This window comes from Aquarana catesbeiana, linkage group LG13, assembly GCF_042186555.1.
Source record: "Aquarana catesbeiana isolate 2022-GZ linkage group LG13, ASM4218655v1, whole genome shotgun sequence".
NCBI classification, from domain to species: domain Eukaryota; kingdom Metazoa; phylum Chordata; class Amphibia; order Anura; family Ranidae; genus Aquarana; species Aquarana catesbeiana.
In genome coordinates, this window is record NC_133336.1 from 122,497,220 (window position 1) to 122,514,293 (window position 17,074).

The following is a 17,074-nucleotide window of genomic DNA, read 5'->3' on the forward strand; positions in this document are numbered from 1 at the left end:
GTGCAGCCGTGGATTGGGAAATGTCTCAGTGCTTGTGATTAGCGCTGTGCAGTGTCAGCTTCCTGGTAGGCTCAGGCACGTGGAGCTGCGAACATGCCCGAGCCTATCCTTATGGTTAGCAGGAATTCCCTTGCTGACAGCAGAATGTAAGCAAAAAAAGCTGGCAGTAAATGTTTTTCTTTTCCCAAATGCTATGCAAGGATGGGATCATCTGGTAACATCATTGACTCTGGCCCGGTCAACGTCATCACTATGTGGCCATGCTCTTTATACTCCACCCCCCTGGTTTACTTAAAGTAGAGCTATAGGAAAACATTTTTTTTTTCATTTTGGATAGAATAAGGGAAGGTTATAATAACCCCTGTTAGCTTATATTTTGCCCTCTGTGTCCCATTGGGAAGATTTCCCTTCACTTCCTGCCCCACAGCCAAAACCGGAAGTGAGAGGAAATCTGTGCAAATTAAGGGATTTCCTTGGGGACCCCCAGGTCATTAGAACTAATGTCCCCATTGGAAGATTTCCCCTCTGTTACTTTTCTGCAGGAATCCAAAATTTTGAATTTTCTTTCACTTTCACCGATAATGGTAAGCAGGAGAAATAGAGGAGGGTGAATCTCTCTAATAAGGGCACAGACAACAAAATAAGCAGGTGTTCTAATCCATCTCCACTCTATCCAGACCTAAAAAAGTTTTATCTTTAGTTGTACTTTAAGCGGTATGTCATTTGGCAGGAGCAAAGCATCAGAAGTGGCAGTTTTTTTTCTTTTGTGCAGGCGGCATTCATTGGGATCGAAGATGGATCTATCAGAGGGACAATTTTTTATTTTTTTAATAAAGGACTTGTCAAAAAACTGTCTGTTTTATTTACACAATTTTTTTTTGGGGGGGGGGGGGAATGGAGCAGAGGTACTATGTACACCATATCCATTCACACACGGGATCTGGGGCCCCCCTGTTAAAGGGAGTTTTCAGATTCTGATAAGTTATCCACCGCACAACCACCAGGCAAGGGTTGTAGGGAAGAGATCCCTGTCCACACCTCATCAACATGGGGACAGGTGCTTTGTTGTGGCCTTATTTGTTCAGGAGTGACGTACGCACACAAGTCTCCCCCCCACCACTTTTCTGGCCTGTGTGCTCGGATAAGGGTCAGGCATTTTATGGGGGAACTCATGTCATCTTATTTTTAGTGTGGGGATTCCCCTAAAATCCAGACCAGACCAGTTTTTATTTTTATTTTACTGTCATGTTTTTTTTTTTTTACATTTTACTGTCAGTGGCAGATGAGTCACTGGCTGCTAAGGATGTTGGAGGGTGACGACTCCTTAACAACCAGCCATTCTGTAAATACCGTGTGGCAAAGCCATGCCTGACTTAATAAATGTTTTTGCTTACTTTTTTTTTTTTTTGTTGAGGACAGGTTTAAGCGTTTTTTTTTTTTTTTTTTCACTAAGGCCCCTTTCACACTGGGGCAGGAGGTGCATCGGCGTAAAGCGCCGCTATTATTAGCGGCGCTTTACCGTTTTAGTGGCAGTATTCGCCCCCTAGCGGGGGTAAAACCGCCCCGCTAGCTGAGAAAGGGTTAAAAACTGCAGAGACGCTTTGCCAGCGTTATAGCTGCGCTGCCCCATTGATTTCAATGGGCAGGAGCGGTGAAGGAGCAGTGTATACACCGCTCCTTCACCGCTCCGAAGATGCTGCTAGCAGGACTTTTAGGACTTTTTTTTCCCATCCTGCTAGCGCACTGCTCCAGTGTGAAAGACCTCGGGTGGGTGATGTATGTACACAGCGTAGTATATGGAGGGGTAAGGTGTGTATACAGCGTAGTATATGGAGGGGTGATGTGTGTACACAGCATAGTATATGGAGGGGTGATGTGTACACAGTGTAGTATATGGAGGGGTAAGGTGTGTATACAGCGTAGTATATGGAGGGGTGATGTGTGTACACAGCATAGTATATGGAGGGGTGATGTGTACACAGTGTAGTATATGGAGGGGTAAGGTGTGTATACAGCGTAGTATATGGAGGGGTAAGGTGTGTATACAGCGTAGTATATGGAGGGGTAAGGTGTGTGTACACAGCGTAGTATATGGAGGGGTGATGTGTGTACACAGCGTAGTATATGGAGGGGTGATGTGTACACAGTGTAGTATATGGGGTGATGTGTGTACACAGTGTAGTATATGGGGTGATGTGTGTACACAGTGTAGTATATGGGGTGATGTGTGTACACAGTGTAGTATATGGGGTGATGTGTGTACACAGTGTAGTATATGGGGTGATGTGTGTACACAGCGTATTATATATGGTGGGTGATGTGTGTACACAGTGTAGTAAACATGATGTGTGTACACAGTGTAGTATATGGAGAGGTTATGTGTGTACAGTGTAACATATGGGGGGGGGAGGTTGATGTATGTACACAGTGTAGTATATGGGGGGTGATGTATGTACACAGTGTAGTATATATGGGGGTGATGTGTGTACACAGTGTAGTATATATGGAGGGGTGATGTGTGTACACAGCGTAGTATATATGGAGGGGTGATGTGTGTACACAGCGTAGTATATATGGAGGGGTGATGTGTGTACACAGCGTAGTATATATGGAGGGGTGATGTGTGTACACAGCGTAGTATATATGGAGGGGTGATGTATGTACACAGCGTAGTATAGGGAGGGGTGGTGTGTGCACAGTGTAGTATATGGGGTGATGTGTGTACACAGCGTATTATATATGGTGGGTGATGTGTGTACACAGTGTAGCATATGGGGGGGGAGGTTGATGTATGTACATAGTGTAGTACATGGGGGGGGTGATGTATGTACAGTGTAGTATATATGGAGAGGTGATGTGTGTACACAGTGTAATATATATGGAGAGGTGATGTGTGTACACAGTGTAGTATATATGGGGGGGGTGATGTGTGTACACAGTTTAGTATATATGGGGGGGGGTGATGTGTGTACACAGTGTAGTATATATGGGGGGGGTGATGTGTGTACACAGTGTAGTATATATGGGGGGGGGGTGATGTGTGTACACAGTGTAGTATATATGGGGGGGGGGTGATGTGTGTACACAGTGTAGTATATATGGGGGGGTGATGTGTACACAGGTGTAGTATATATGGGGGGGGGGGTGATGTGTGTACACAGTGTAGTATATATGGGGGTGATGTGTGTACAGTGTAGCATATGGGGGGTGATGTGTACACAGTGTAGTATAAGGGGGTGATGTGTACACAGTGTAGCATATGGGGGGGGTGATGTGTACACAGTGTAGTATATGGGGGGGGGAGTGATGTGTGTACACAGTGTAGTATATATGGGGGGTGATGTGTGTACACAGTGTAGTATATATGGGGGTGATGTGTGTACACAGTGTAGTATATATGGGGGGTGATGTGTGTACACAGTGTACTATAAGGGGGGTGATGTGTACACAGTGTAGTATATGGGGGGGGGGGTGATGTGTACACACAGTGTAGTATTATGGGGGGGGGTGATGTGTGTACACAGTGTATTATATATGGGGGGTGATGTGTACACAGTATAGTATATGGGGTGGTGATGTGTGTACACAGTGTAGTATATATGGAGGGGGGTGATGTGTACACAGTGTAGTATATATGGAGGGGGGTGATATGTGTACACAGTGTAGTATATATGGAGGGGGTGATGTATGTACACACAGTGTAGTATATGGGGGGGGGGGGTGATGTGTGTACACGGTGTAGTATATATGGAGGGGGTGATGTGTACACAGTGTAGTATATGGGGGGGTGATGTGTACACAGTGTAGTATATGGGGGGGTGATGTGTACAGTGTAGTATATGGGGGGGGGGGTGATGTGTACAGTGTAGTATATGGGGGGGGGGTGATGTGTACACAGTGTAGTATATGGGGGGGTGATGTGTACACAGTGTAGTATATATGGAGGAGGTGCTGTGTACACATTCTCTTATATAGAGGGGCTCCTCTGTATACAGGACATATATCCTCTTGTCAGGCCACACTCACCGGGGACAGGGGGACCCTCCATAGGGATGGTTCGGCGTTCTCCGCCCGGCTGAGAAGGAACGATCCGGTCACTAGGACGGCTACACACAGCCAGCTACACCGCCTCTTCCCTGCCAGCGCCATCCTGACACCGGAATCTGGTCCAGCGTGTCACTTCCTGCAACATCACTGTCACGTGACCCGGAGATTACAGCCCTTCGTTGTTTGTTACAATAAAGTTCAACAAAAAAAAGTGAAGTGGAGGACACATATTTCCTGTGTAACGTGGAGCTCGAGAGGGGGCTCCACTCTGCGGATAGACTCCCTTGTGGAGCGCCACTGTTTGTTCCTGACTTCCTCTCTATGGTAGTATCTGAAGGATACCATTGAGCAGAGTGGTGGGGGGTGTAACCAAGAATGGATTCGGGACCGGAGGAGCTGATGCCGCGGCTCCTGCCTGTAGGGGACTGCGACCTCTCCGAGGACTTTGACCCCGCAGTCCCACCGCGGACGCCGCAGGAATATTTGAGGAGGGTGCAGTAAGTAGATATAGCCTGAGACTGCCACTGCCTGGCGATATGGATGTCATCGTTGTGCAGGGTGCCGCACATGTGTGACTGCAGTCAGGTGTACTCTGCGTGCTCCGCTTCTAAATACATGCCCGACATTCACCCTCAATGTGCAGTGCTTCCCCCCTTAGAGAGCGGGGGAGGGGACGTGAAGTTATCTTCCTCCTAGAAAGCAGGGGGAGGGGGGCTTTCAGTGCCCCCCCCCCCCCCCCCGAGAACGGTGAGGGGGGAGTGCAGTGCTCCCCCCCCCTAGAAGCGGTGAGGGGGGGCGCGCAGTGCTTTCCCCCCCTAGAGAGCGGTGAGGGGGGGCGCGCAGTGCTTTCCCCCCCTTGAGAGCGGTGAGGGGGGGCGCGCAGTGCTTTTCCCCCCTAGAGAGCGGTGAGGGGGGGCGCGCAGTGCTTTTCCCCCCTTGAGAGCGGTGGGGGGGGCACGCAGTGCTTTCCCCCCCTTGAGAGCGGTGAGGGGGGGGCCGCGCAGTGCTTTTCCCCCCTAGAGAGCGGTGAGGGGGGGCGCGCAGTGCTTTTCCCCCCTTGAGAGCGGTGGGGGGGGCACGCAGTGCTTTCCCCCCCTTGAGAGCGGTGAGGGGGGGCCGCGCAGTGCTTTCCCCCCCTAGAGCGGTGAGGGGGGCCGCGCAGTGCTTTCCCCCCCTAGAGCGGTGAGGGGGGCCGCGCAGTGCTTTCCCCCCCTGAGCGGTGAGGGGGGCTGCGCAGTGCTTTCCCCCCCTAGAGCGGTGAGGGGGGGGCGCGCAGTGCTTTCCCCCCCTAGAGAGCGGTGAGGGGGGCGCGCAGTGCTTTACCCCCCCCCCTAGAGAGCGGCGAGGGGGGGCGCGCAGTGCTTTCCCCCCTAGAGAGCGGTGAGGGGGGCGCGCAGTGCTTCCCCCCCTAGAGAGCGGTGAGGGGGGCGCGCAGTGCTTCCCCCCCTAGAGAGCGGTGAGGGGGGCGCGCAGTGCTTCCCCCCCCTAGAGAGCGGTGAGGGGGGCGCGCAGTGCTTCCCCCCCCTAGAGAGCGGTGAGGGGGGCGCGCAGTGCTTCCCCCCCTAGAGAGCGGTGAGGGGGGCGCGCAGTGCTTCCCCCCCCTAGAGAGCGGTGAGGGGGGCGCGCAGTGCTTCCCCCCCCCTAGAGAGCGGTGAGGGGGGGCGCGCAGTGCTTCCCCCCCCCTAGAGAGCGCTGAGGGGGGCGCGCAGTGCTTCCCCCCCCCTAGAGAGCGCTGAGGGGGGCGCGCAGTGCTTCCCCCCCTTGACAGCGGTGAGGGGGGCGTGCAGTGCTTTCCCCCCCTTGAGAGCGGTGAGGGGGGGGCGCGCAGTGCTTCCCCCCCCCAGAGAGCGGTGAGGGGGGGCGCGCAGTGCTTCCCCCCCCCAGAGAGCGGTGAGGGGGGGCGCGCAGTGCTTCCCCCCCCAGAGAGCGGTGAGGGGGGGGCGCGCAGTGCTTCCCCCCCCCCCCAGAGAGCGGTGAGGGGGGGCGCGCAGTGCTTCCCCCCCCCCAGAGAGCGGTGAGGGGGGGCGCGCAGTGCTTCCCCCCCCCTAGAGAGCGGTGAGGGGGGGCGCGCAGTGCTTCCCCCCCCTAGAGAGCGGTGAGGGGGGGCGCGCAGTGCTTCCCCCCCTAGAGAGCGGTGAGGGGGGGCGCGCAGTGCCCCCCCCCCTAGAGAGCGGTGAGGGGGGCGCGCAGTGCTTTCCCCCCCCCCTTGAGAGCGGTGAGGGGGGCGCGCAGTGCTTTCCCCCCCCCCCTTGAGAGCGGTGAGGGGGGCGCGCAGTGCTTTCCCCCCCCTTGAGAGCGGTGAGGGGGGCGCGCAGTGCTTTCCCCCCCCCTTGAGAGCGGTGAGGGGGGCGCGCAGTGCTTTCCCCCCCCCTTGAGAGCGGTGAGGGGGGCGCGCAGTGCTTTCCCCCCCCTTGAGAGCGGTGAGGGGGGCGCGCAGTGCTTTCCCCCCCCTTGAGAGCGGTGAGGGGGGCGCGCAGTGCTTTCCCCCCCCCTTGAGAGCGGTGAGGGGGGCGCGCAGTGCTTTCCCCCCCTTGAGAGCGGTGAGGGGGGCGCGCAGTGCTTTCCCCCCCTTGAGAGCGGTGAGGGGGGCGCGCAGTGCTTTCCCCCCCTTGAGAGCGGTGAGGGGGGGCGTGCAGTGCTTTCCCCCCCCCCCCCAGAGAGCGGTGAGGGGGGCGCGTAGTGCTTTCCCCCCCCCCCTAGAGAGCGGTGAGGGGGGCGCGCAGTGCTTTCCCCCCCCCCCTAGAGAGCGGTGAGGGGGGCGCGCAGTGCTTTCCCCCCCCCCTAGAGAGCGGTGAGGGGGGCGCGCAGTGCTTTCCCCCCCCCTAGAGAGCGGTGAGGGGGGCGCGCAGTGCTCCCCCCCCCTAGAGAGCGGTGAGGGGGGCGCGCAGTGCTCCCCCCTCCTAGAGAGCGGTGAGAGGGGGGCGCGCAGTGCTTCCCCCCCCCCCCCCAGAGAGCGGTGAGGGGGGCGCGCAGTGCTTCCCCCCCCCCCCTAGAGAGCGGTGAGGGGGCGCGCAGTGCTTCCCCCCCCCCTAGAGAGCGGTGAGGGGGGCGCGCAGTGCTCCCCCCCCCCTAGAGAGCGGTGAGAGGGGGGCGCGCAGTGCTCCCCCCCCCCTTGAGAGCGGTGAGGGGGGCGCGCAGTGCTTCCCCCCCCTTGAGAGCGGTGAGGGGGGCGCGCAGTGCTTTCCCCCCCTTGAGAGCGGTGAGGGGGGCACGCAGTGCTTTCCCCCCTTGAGAGCGGTGAGGGGGGCCGCGCAGTGCTTTCCCCCCCTTGAGAGCGGTGAGGGGGGCCGCGCAGTGCTTTCCCCCCCCTAGAGCGGTGAGGGGGGCCGCGCAGTGCTTTCCCCCCCCCCTAGAGCGGTGAGGGGGCCGCGCAGTGCTTTCCCCCCCCCTAGAGCGGTGAGGGGGGCCGCGCAGTGCTTTCCCCCCCTAGAGCGGTGAGGGGGGCCGCGCAGTGCTTTCCCCCCTAGAGCGGTGAGGGGGGCCGCGCAGTGCTTTCCCCCCCTAGAGCGGTGAGGGGGCCGCGCAGTGCTTTCCCCCCCTAGAGCGGTGAGGGGGGCCGCGCAGTGCTTTCCCCCCCTAGAGCGGTGAGGGGGGCCGCGCAGTGCTTTCCCCCCCTAGAGCGGTGAGGGGGGCGTGCAGTGCTTTCCCCCCCCCTAGAGAGCGGTGAGGGGGGCGCGCAGTGCTTTCCCCCCCCCTAGAGAGCGGTGAGGGGGGCGCGCAGTGCTTTCCCCCCCCCTAGAGAGCGGCGAGGGGGGGCGCGCAGTGCTTCCCCCCCTAGAGAGCGGTGAGGGGGGCGCGCAGTGCTTCCCCCCCTAGAGAGCGGTGAGGGGCGCGCAGTGCTTCCCCCCCCTAGAGAGCGGTGAGGGGGGCGCGCCAGTGCTTCCCCCCCCTAGAGAGCGGTGAGGGGGGGCGCGCAGTGCTTCCCCCCCCCTAGAGAGCGGTGAGGGGGGGCGCGCAGTGCTTCCCCCCCCTTGAGAGCGGTGAGAGGGGGCGCGCAGTGCTTCCCCCCCCTAGAGAGCGGTGAGGGGGGCGCGCAGTGCTTTCCCCCCCCCCCCCCCCAGAGAGCGGTGAGGGGGGCGCGCAGTGCTTTCCCCCCCCCCTAGAGAGTGGTGAGGGGGGCGCGCAGTGCTTTCCCCCCCCCCCCTAGAGAGCGGTGAGGGGGGCGCGCAGTGCTTCCCCCCCCCTAGAGAGCGGTGAGGGGGGCGCGCAGTGCTTCCCCCCCCCCCCCCCCCAGAGAGCGGTGAGGGGGGCGCGCAGTGCTTTCCCCCCCCCCCCCCAGAGAGCGGTGAGGGGGGGCGCGCAGTGCTTTCCCCCCTAGAGAGCGGTGAGGGGGGGCGCGCAGTGCTTTCCCCCCCTTGAGAGCGGTGAGGGGGGGCGCGCAGTGCTTTCCCCCCCTTGAGAGCGGTGAGGGGGGGCGCGCAGTGCTTTCCCCCCCCTTGAGAGCGGTGAGGGGGGGCGCGCAGTGCTTTCCCCCCCTTGAGAGCGGTGAGGGGGGCGCGCAGTGCTTTCCCCCCCTTGAGAGCGGTGAGGGGGGCGCGCAGTGCTTTCCCCCCCTTGAGAGCGGTGAGGGGGGCGCGCAGTGCTTTCCCCCCCTTGAGAGCGGTGAGGGGGGCGTGCAGTGCTTTCCCCCCCCCCCCCAGAGAGCGGTGAGGGGGGCGCGCAGTGCTTTCCCCCCCCCTAGAGAGCGGTGAGGGGGGCGCGCAGTGCTTTCCCCCCCCCCTAGAGAGCGGTGAGGGGGGCGCGCAGTGCTTTCCCCCCCTAGAGAGCGGTGAGGGGGGCGCGCAGTGCTCCCCCCCCCTAGAGAGCGGTGAGAGGGGGGCGCGCAGTGCTTCCCCCCCCCCCCCCAGAGAGCGGTGAGGGGGGCGCGCAGTGCTTCCCCCCCCCTAGAGAGCGGTGAGGGGGGCGCGCAGTGCTTCCCCCCCCCCTAGAGAGCGGTGAGGGGGGCGCGCAGTGCTCCCCCCCCCCCCCCTAGAGAGCGGTGAGAGGGGGGCGCGCAGTGCTTCCCCCCCCCTGAGAGCGGTGAGGGGGGCGCGCAGTGCTTTCCCCCCCTTGAGAGCGGTGAGGGGGGCGCGCAGTGCTTTCCCCCCCTTGAGAGCGGTGAGGGGGGCACGCAGTGCTTTCCCCCCCTTGAGAGCGGTGAGGGGGGCCGCGCAGTGCTTTCCCCCCCTAGAGCGGTGAGGGGGGCCGCGCAGTGCTTTCCCCCCCCTAGAGCGGTGAGGGGGGCCGCGCAGTGCTTTCCCCCCCCCCTAGAGCGGTGAGGGGGGCCGCGCAGTGCTTTCCCCCCCCCTAGAGCGGTGAGGGGGGCCGCGCAGTGCTTTCCCCCCCTAGAGCGGTGAGGGGGGGCCGCGCAGTGCTTTCCCCCCCTAGAGCGGTGAGGGGGGCCGCGCAGTGCTTTCCCCCCCTAGAGCGGTGAGGGGGGCCGCGCAGTGCTTTCCCCCCCCCTAGAGAGCGGTGAGGGGGGCGCGCAGTGCTTTACCCCCCCCTAGAGAGCGGCGAGGGGGGGCGCGCAGTGCTTCCCCCCCCTAGAGAGCGGTGAGGGGGGCGCGCAGTGCTTCCCCCCCTAGAGAGCGGTGAGGGGGGCGCGCAGTGCTTCCCCCCCTAGAGAGCGGTGAGGGGGGCGCGCAGTGCTTCCCCCCCCTAGAGAGCGGTGAGGGGGGCGCGCAGTGCTTCCCCCCCCCCCCAGAGAGCGGTGAGGGGGGCGCGCAGTGCTTCCCCCCCCTTGAGAGCGGTGAGGGGGGCGTGCAGTGCTTTCCCCCCCTTGAGAGCGGTGAGGGGGGGCGCGCAGTGCTCCCCCCCCCCCCGAGAGCGGTGAGGGGGGGGCGCGCAGTGCTCCCCCCCCCCCCCCAGAGAGCGGTGAGGGGGGGGGCGCGCAGTGCTTCCCCCCCCCCCAGAGAGCGGTGAGGGGGGGCGCGCAATGCTTCCCCCCCCTAGAGAGCGGTGAGGGGGGGGCGCGCAGTGCTTCCCCCCCCTAGAGAGCGGTGAGGGGGGGCGCGCAGTGCCCCCCCCCCCCTAGAGAGCGGTGAGGGGGGCGCGCAGTGCTTTCCCCCCCTCCTTGAGAGCGGTGAGGGGGGCGCGCAGTGCTTTCCCCCCCCTTGAGAGCGGTGAGGGGGGCGCGCAGTGCTTTCCCCCCCCCTTGAGAGCGGTGAGGGGGGGCGCGCAGTGCTTTCCCCCCCTTGAGAGCGGTGAGGGGGGCGCGCAGTGCTTTCCCCCCCTTGAGAGCGGTGAGGGGGGCGCGCAGTGCTTTCCCCCCCTTGAGAGCGGTGAGGGGGGCGCGCAGTGCTTTCCCCCCCCCAGAGAGCGGTGAGGGGGGCGCGCAGTGCTTTCCCCCCCCCCCTAGAGAGCGGTGAGGGGGGCGCGCAGTGCTTTCCCCCCCCCCCTAGAGAGCGGTGAGGGGGGCGCGCAGTGCTCCCCCCCCCCCCTAGAGAGCGGTGAGGGGGGCGCGCAGTGCTCCCCCCCCCCCCTAGAGAGCGGTGAGAGGGGGGCGCGCAGTGCTTCCCCCCCCCCCAGAGAGTGGTGAGGGGGGCGCGCAGTGCTTCCCCCCCCCCCCTAGAGAGCGGTGAGGGGGGGGGCGCAGTGCTTCCCCCCCCCCCCTAGAGAGCGGTGAGGGGGGCGCGCAGTGCTTCCCCCCCCCCCCTAGAGAGCGGTGAGGGGGGCGCGCAGTGCTCCCCCCCCCCTAGAGAGCGGTGAGAGGGGGCGCGCAGTGCTCCCCCCCCCCCCCTAGAGAGCGGTGAGAGGGGGGCGCGCAGTGCTCCCCCCCCCCCCCCCCTAGAGAGCGGTGAGAGGGGGGCGCGCAGTGCTTCCCCCCCCCCCCCCCTTGAGAGCGGTGAGGGGGGCGCGCAGTGCTTTCCCCCCCTTGAGAGCGGTGAGGGGGGGCGCGCAGTGCTTTCCCCCCCTAGAGCGGTGAGGGGGGCCGCGCAGTGCTTTCCCCCCCTAGAGCGGTGAGGGGGGCCGCGCAGTGCTTTCCCCCCCTAGAGCGGTGAGGGGGGGCCGCGCAGTGCTTTCCCCCCCTAGAGCGGTGAGGGGGGCCGCGCAGTGCTTTCCCCCCCCTAGAGCGGTGAGGGGGGCCGCGCAGTGCTTTCCCCCCCTAGAGCGGTGAGGGGGGCCGCGCAGTGCTTTCCCCCCGAGCGGTGAGGGGGGCCGCGCAGTGCTTTCCCCCCTAGAGCGGTGAGGGGGGCCGCGCAGTGCTTTCCCCCCCTAGAGCGGTGAGGGGGGCGTGCAGTGCTTTCCCCCCCCCCTAGAGAGCGGTGAGGGGGGCGCGCAGTGCTTTCCCCCCCCTAGAGAGCGGTGAGGGGGGCGCGCAGTGCTTTCCCCCCCCTAGAGAGCGGTGAGGGGGGCGCGCAGTGCTTCCCCCCCCCCCCTAGAGAGCGGTGAGGGGGGCGGCGCAGTGCTCCCCCCCCCCTAGAGAGCGGTGAGAGGGGGGCGCGCAGTGCTTCCCCCCCAGAGAGCGGTGAGGGGGGCGCGCAGTGCTTCCCCCCCCCCCCCCCTAGAGGAGCGGTGAGGGGGGCGCGCAGTGCTTTCCCCCCCCCCCCCCCAGAGAGCGGTGAGGGGGGCGCGCAGTGCTTTCCCCCCCCCCCCAGAGAGCGGTGAGAGGGGGCGCGCAGTGCTTTCCCCCCCCCCCAGAGAGCGGTGAGGGGGGCGCGCAGTGCTTTCCCCCCCCTAGAGAGCGGTGAGGGGGGCGCGCAGTGCTTTCCCCCCCCCTAGAGAGCGGTGAGGGGGGCGCGCAGTGCTTTCCCCCCCCCCTAGAGAGCGGTGAGGGGGGGCGCGCAGTGCTTTCCCCCCCCCTAGAGAGCGGTGAGGGGGGCGCGCAGTGCTTCCCCCCCCCCCCCCAGAGAGCGGTGAGGGGGGCGCGCAGTTCTTCCCCCCCCCCCCCAGAGAGTGGTGAGGGGGGCGCGCAGTGCTTCCCCCCCCCCCCCAGAGAGTGGTGAGGGGGGCGCGCAGTGCTCCCCCCCCCCCCCCCCCCAGAGAGTGGTGAGGGGGGCGCGCAGTGCTCCCCCCCCCCCCCCCCCCAGAGAGTGGTGAGGGGGGGCGCGCAGTGCTCCCCCCCCCCCCCCCCCCCCCCAGAGAGTGGTGAGGGGGGCGCGCAGTGCTTCCCCCCCCCCCCCCCAGAGAGTGGTGAGGGGGGCGCGCAGTGCTTCCCCCCCCCCCCCAGAGAGTGGTGAGGGGGGCGCGCAGTGCTCCCCCCCCCCCCCCCCCAGAGAGTGGTGAGGGGGGCGCGCAGTGCTTTCCCCCCCTCTCCAGAGAGCGGTGAGGGGGGCGCGCAGTGCTTTCCCCCCCTAGAGAGCAGTGAACAGGGGCAGACTGACAACGCATGGGGCCCCCGGGCAATAGGAGATCCAGGGGCACCCCTGTCCCTGCCCATGTGTTCCCACCCACTCTCAAGCCACACCCACACAAATCCCTACCTACATATTGCTCTGCCCACACTACATGCGTTCGTCACAGAATCTCTGCAGAAGAAAAATAAACTTACATTAAAGTGCAACAACAGTACATTTCCAAAATTAAAGTCTTGGGGTTTTTTTGTGTTTTTTTTTTTTTTAAGTAACAAACATATCATACTTACCGCCACTGTGCAGCTCGTTTTGCACAGAGTGTCCCCGATCGTCCTCTTCTGGGGAGCCCCCCCAGGTGGCTTTCGCGGCTCCTCCCCGCATCAGATAACCCCCTGGGGGGGGTTACCTTGCGGGCGAGCTCCTGAGTCCAGCATTTGTGTTTATAGACACATGTTTACATACATGTGCTCGTCCTACATAATGCTTTTCATATAGAGCATGTGTGGGGGTCATGGGTGTGCTTGACATTTTTTTTTTTTTTTTTTAATAATTTTTATTTACTTTATATAATTTTTCACTGATCACCAATGTAAGGAGCATTCTTCTCACTGATCACCAATGTAAGGAGCATTCTTCTCACTGATCACCAATGTAAGGAGCATTCTTCTCACTGATCACCAATGTAAGGAGCATTCTTTCTGCTGACCACCAATGTAAGGAACAATATAATCACTGATGGTTCTTTCCACCGAAGTGTACAGATATCAGTGTTGTATATAAAGAATAGCTCTCAGTATACAGATATCAGTGTTAGGGAAAAGCACTCAGTGTATAGATGTCAGTGTAACACATAGGGAATATCGCTAAGTGCTATTCCCTATATATAACTGACATCTATACACTGCTTTTCCCTAACACTGATATCTCTATACTGAGATCTATTCTTTATATACAACACTGATATCTGTACACTGCGTGGCACTCAGTGTACAGATATCAGTGTACCAGGGACTAGCACCTGGTAGATGGGCACTGGTGAAGAAGGAACACTCAGTCAGCCTGGCTGGTGATCATAGAGATGCAGTGATTACACAATGAATGATTTGTATAGCGCTGCAAATGCGAACTGAATCGCCTCAAGGCGCTAGATCCGTCCTGTGTTGTCCAGCTTCTTAGAAGAGGTAGGTCTTGAGTTTTCTTCTGAAGGCCTGATGGTTTTCTTCCATGCGGATGAAAGTCGGTAGAGCGGTTCTATAGCCATGGTCCTTGGACTGCAAATCTTCATTCTCCCTTTGTTTTGTAGCAGGGTTTGGGAGTGAGGAGGAGGCTTTGGTTAGAAGATCGAAGACTGCGATTGGGTGTATAGCGTCTTATTTTCTCGCATAGGTATTGAGGAGCGTTTCCTTGTATGCATTTGTGGGTGAGGCAGAGGGTCTTGAAAGTGATTTGATTCTTTATGGTTAGCCAATGTAGGCTCCTCAGGGAAGGGGAGATGGATTCCCAGGGTTTTTTTCCTGTTAGCAGTCTTGCCGCTGTGTTTTGGATGAGTTGTAAGCGCGCAAGCTGATATTGGGGTATTCCTATGTAGACGGAATTTGTGTAGTCGAGTCTGGGATTAATGATTGTTCTAACTACTGCTGCTTTATCCTCTTCTGGAACGAAGGGGATGAGCCTACCTAGCAGGTGGAGGAGATGGCGAGATCCGCTGACTACTGATCCTATTTGCGCATCCATTGACATTTCTGAGTCAAAAATGACTCGGAGACTCTTGGCTTTGGTGCTTGGAGAGATGGTCTGTCCAAAGATGGTGGGAGGTGTCCCATGGGGTCTTAGTTTTGGAACTTTGGTTTGCATGTAGGAGAAGAAGCTTTGTTTTGATCCGTTGAGTTTGAGGGAGCTAGTGGTCATCCAGTCGTCTATCAAAGTGAGGCATTTTTCTAGTCGCTGATGATGGTCTTTTTGTCCAGTGATGCGAAAGTAGAGTTGAGTGTCATCAGCGTATTAGTGGAAGCAGAGGTCCGATTTTCTGATTTTGAGTAATGGGCGGATGTAGATGTTGAAGAGCAACTGGTGACAAGGGTGAACCTTGAGGGACTCCACAAGAGATTGCTTGGGTTTCAGAGGTGAATGCTCCTAGTTTCACTGTCTGAGAACGATTTCCTAAGAAGGATGCAAACTATTGTAGATCTGAATCTGTGACTCCTGCTACTTCTGTGAGGCGGATGAGTAGAGTATTGTGGTCCACTGTATCGAATGCTGCACTGAGGTCCAACAGTACCAAGAGACATGATTCTCCGTCATCAGCTGCTTCGAGGGCGTCGTCCCATATTTTGAGAAGTGCCGTTTCTGTGCCATGACCTGGACAGAAGCCTGATTGCAGAGGGTCCGAGAGTTTGTGTGTGTCCAGGTGGTGTTGTAGCTGTTGTACTACTGCTTTCTCCAAAATCTGGAAATGGTGTTAAGGCTTGTTATCGGTCTGTGGTAGTTGGGGTCCTTAGGGTCGAGGTTGGGTTTCCTTAGCAGGGGGTTGATGGGCTGGGGAAAAAATCGATTTAAGTCTTGAATCGAGTTAAGAGGTCAAATTGATTCAAAATTTAACCACTTGCTTACTGGGCACTTAAACCCCCCTCCTATCCAGACCAATTTTCAGCTTTCAGCACTGACGCATTTTGAATGACAATTGCGCGGTGATACAACACTGTACCCATATGAAATTTTTATCATTTTTTCACCACAAATAGAGCTTTCTTTTGGTGGTATTTGATCACCTCTGCAGTTTTTACTTTTGTTAAAATGTAAAAAACTGAATTAAAAAAAAAAATTTTTTTTTTATATTTTGTTATAAAAAATTTAAAACAGGTAATTTTTCTCCTTCATTGATGTACGCTGATGAGGCCGCAGTGCTGGCACTGATTGGTTACACTGATAGGCAAGCACTGCTAGGTGGCACTGATTGGCGCTACTTGTGGGCATTGTTAGGTGGCACTTGTGGGCATTGTTAGGTGGCACTTGTGGGCACTGTTAGGTGGCACTGATGAGGCAGATGTGCCTCATCCACTTTGGGCCGATGTCCCTCGCATCTGAGCCGGTGATCGGCTTTTTTTTTCTACTCGCGCTGTCAGCGTGAATAGAAAAAAACACGATTACCGATCTTTTGCTTACATCATGTGATCAGCTGTCATTGGCTGACAGCTGATCACATGGTAAGGGGCCGGGAACGGCCCCTTACTTGGATCGGTGATCACAGCGCGCTCAGGGCGTGCACAGGGGAGGCTGTCATATGACGGCCTCCCGGGAATTCAGGTCGGCGCTGTGGCCGTCATTCGGCCATAGCGGCGGATGCTAAGTGGTTAAGCAAATCGAATTTTTTTTTTTTTCACCGCGCCAGTCCTCGCCTAAAAACTCCTGCCGCAGCTCTTCAGGACCGGCGTGTCCAATAAAAAATAAAAAAAACTCGATGTGAATCGAGGTGTGGTTTTTTTTTTTTTTTTTTTTTTTTTTTGTGGAAAATCTCCCAGCCCTAGGTTTGACGATGCCATGCTTGAGGGCGATCGGAACAGTCCCTTCTTTGAACGACTGGTTTATGAGGTGTGTTATAGTAGGAGCCAAGATGTCGGAACATTCTTTCAGGAGTTTTGTGGGAATGATGTCGTTTGGTGATGTGCTGTCTCTGAGGCTTCTGATGATGTTTTTAGTGGTGTCAGTGGTGATTGGGATCAGCGAACAATTTGGTGATTGTGTGACGTTCGTATCGATTTTTGCTTTAGTTGAATGAGGTTGGTTGTTTTTTTTCTGTTAAATTGTTTTCCGGATGTTGTCGATCAAAAATCCGATAACTCATTGCAGAATTCTTGGGTTTCGTTTCTTGGGGGCTCTAGGCAGGTAGGGTTCATAGTCTTGGCGACTATTTTGAAGAGTTCCTAAGGGTGGTTTAAGGCTATTGAGATGGTGTTTGAGAATGTTGCTTTTTTGCTTTGAGATTGCTTTGATATTTCTCTGTGAGTGCTTTGTAGTTTGTGTGGTTTTCCTTTGTGGAATTTCTTCTCCAGGCTCTTTCAGCTTTTCTGCGTTCCTGCTTTAGTAAAGTAAGAGTGCCATTAAACCATCCATAGTTTATTTTGTGGATGTGTGTTCTACGTTTTGGAGCCACTGAGTCCGCTGTTTGTAGTAATGCCTTGTTTAAGGAATTGAGTGTTTGTTCCGTTGCGTGGTTTAAGTTTAGCATTGCTATTTTGTTTGATAATGTGGTTTTGAAGAGTTTGGATTGTAGTTTCTTCTGAGATCTTGTCCAGCGTGTTGTTATTGCATGTTTCTGTTTTTGGAGGGTGGTGTTGGTAGCGATTTTTTTTTTTTTAAATTTGATAGCGTGGTGATCCGTCCATGGTAGCGGTAGGTTGTTGAATATGTTGACGTCCATATTTTGTTTGAAGATGAGGTCCAGAATGTGTCCTGAACCATGTGTAGGAGCATTTATCAGTTGCTGAAGACCTAATTCTTCCAGTTGGTTAATGCAGGCGTTGGCGATAGGGTCCTTGTGTGGAGTTTTCCCAGAGGTTGAAATCTCCAAGTGCCAAAAAGTTTTTGGTTTTCAGGGTGTGAGTTGACATGAATTCCGTGAAGGGTGTAAAGAGATTGGTCTGCGGTCCTGGTGGTCTGTAACATAGTAGTATGTGAAAGGTGTCTTGGGGTGTTGTTTGAAGTTGTAGAGTGAGTGTCTCCATGAAAGGCACTGAGTTCTGTACAGTTTTTTTGAT

The 17,074-nt window shown here is 58.5% G+C and overlaps 2 protein-coding genes across 3 annotated transcripts in view; one reads left to right on the forward strand and one right to left on the reverse strand.

Moving 5' to 3' along the window:
* Nucleotides 1-4,217, reverse strand: part of TMEM87A (transmembrane protein 87A) — a 160,647-nt gene extending 156,430 nt beyond the window's left edge. For both annotated transcript variants that reach the window (XM_073610611.1, XM_073610610.1), the window contains exon 1: nt 4,027-4,217. In XM_073610611.1, the coding sequence (XP_073466712.1) occupies nt 4,027-4,149 (123 nt within the window). In that variant the 5' untranslated portion in view covers nt 4,150-4,217. The remainder of the gene's footprint in view (nt 1-4,026) is intronic.
* A 22-nt stretch (nt 4,218-4,239) lies between these two features.
* GEMIN2 (gem nuclear organelle associated protein 2) overlaps nt 4,240-17,074 on the forward strand; it is a 55,012-nt gene continuing 42,177 nt past the window's right edge. The window contains exon 1 of the mRNA XM_073610612.1: nt 4,240-4,544. Coding sequence (XP_073466713.1) covers nt 4,423-4,544 — 122 coding nt within the window. The 5' untranslated portion in view covers nt 4,240-4,422. The remainder of the gene's footprint in view (nt 4,545-17,074) is intronic.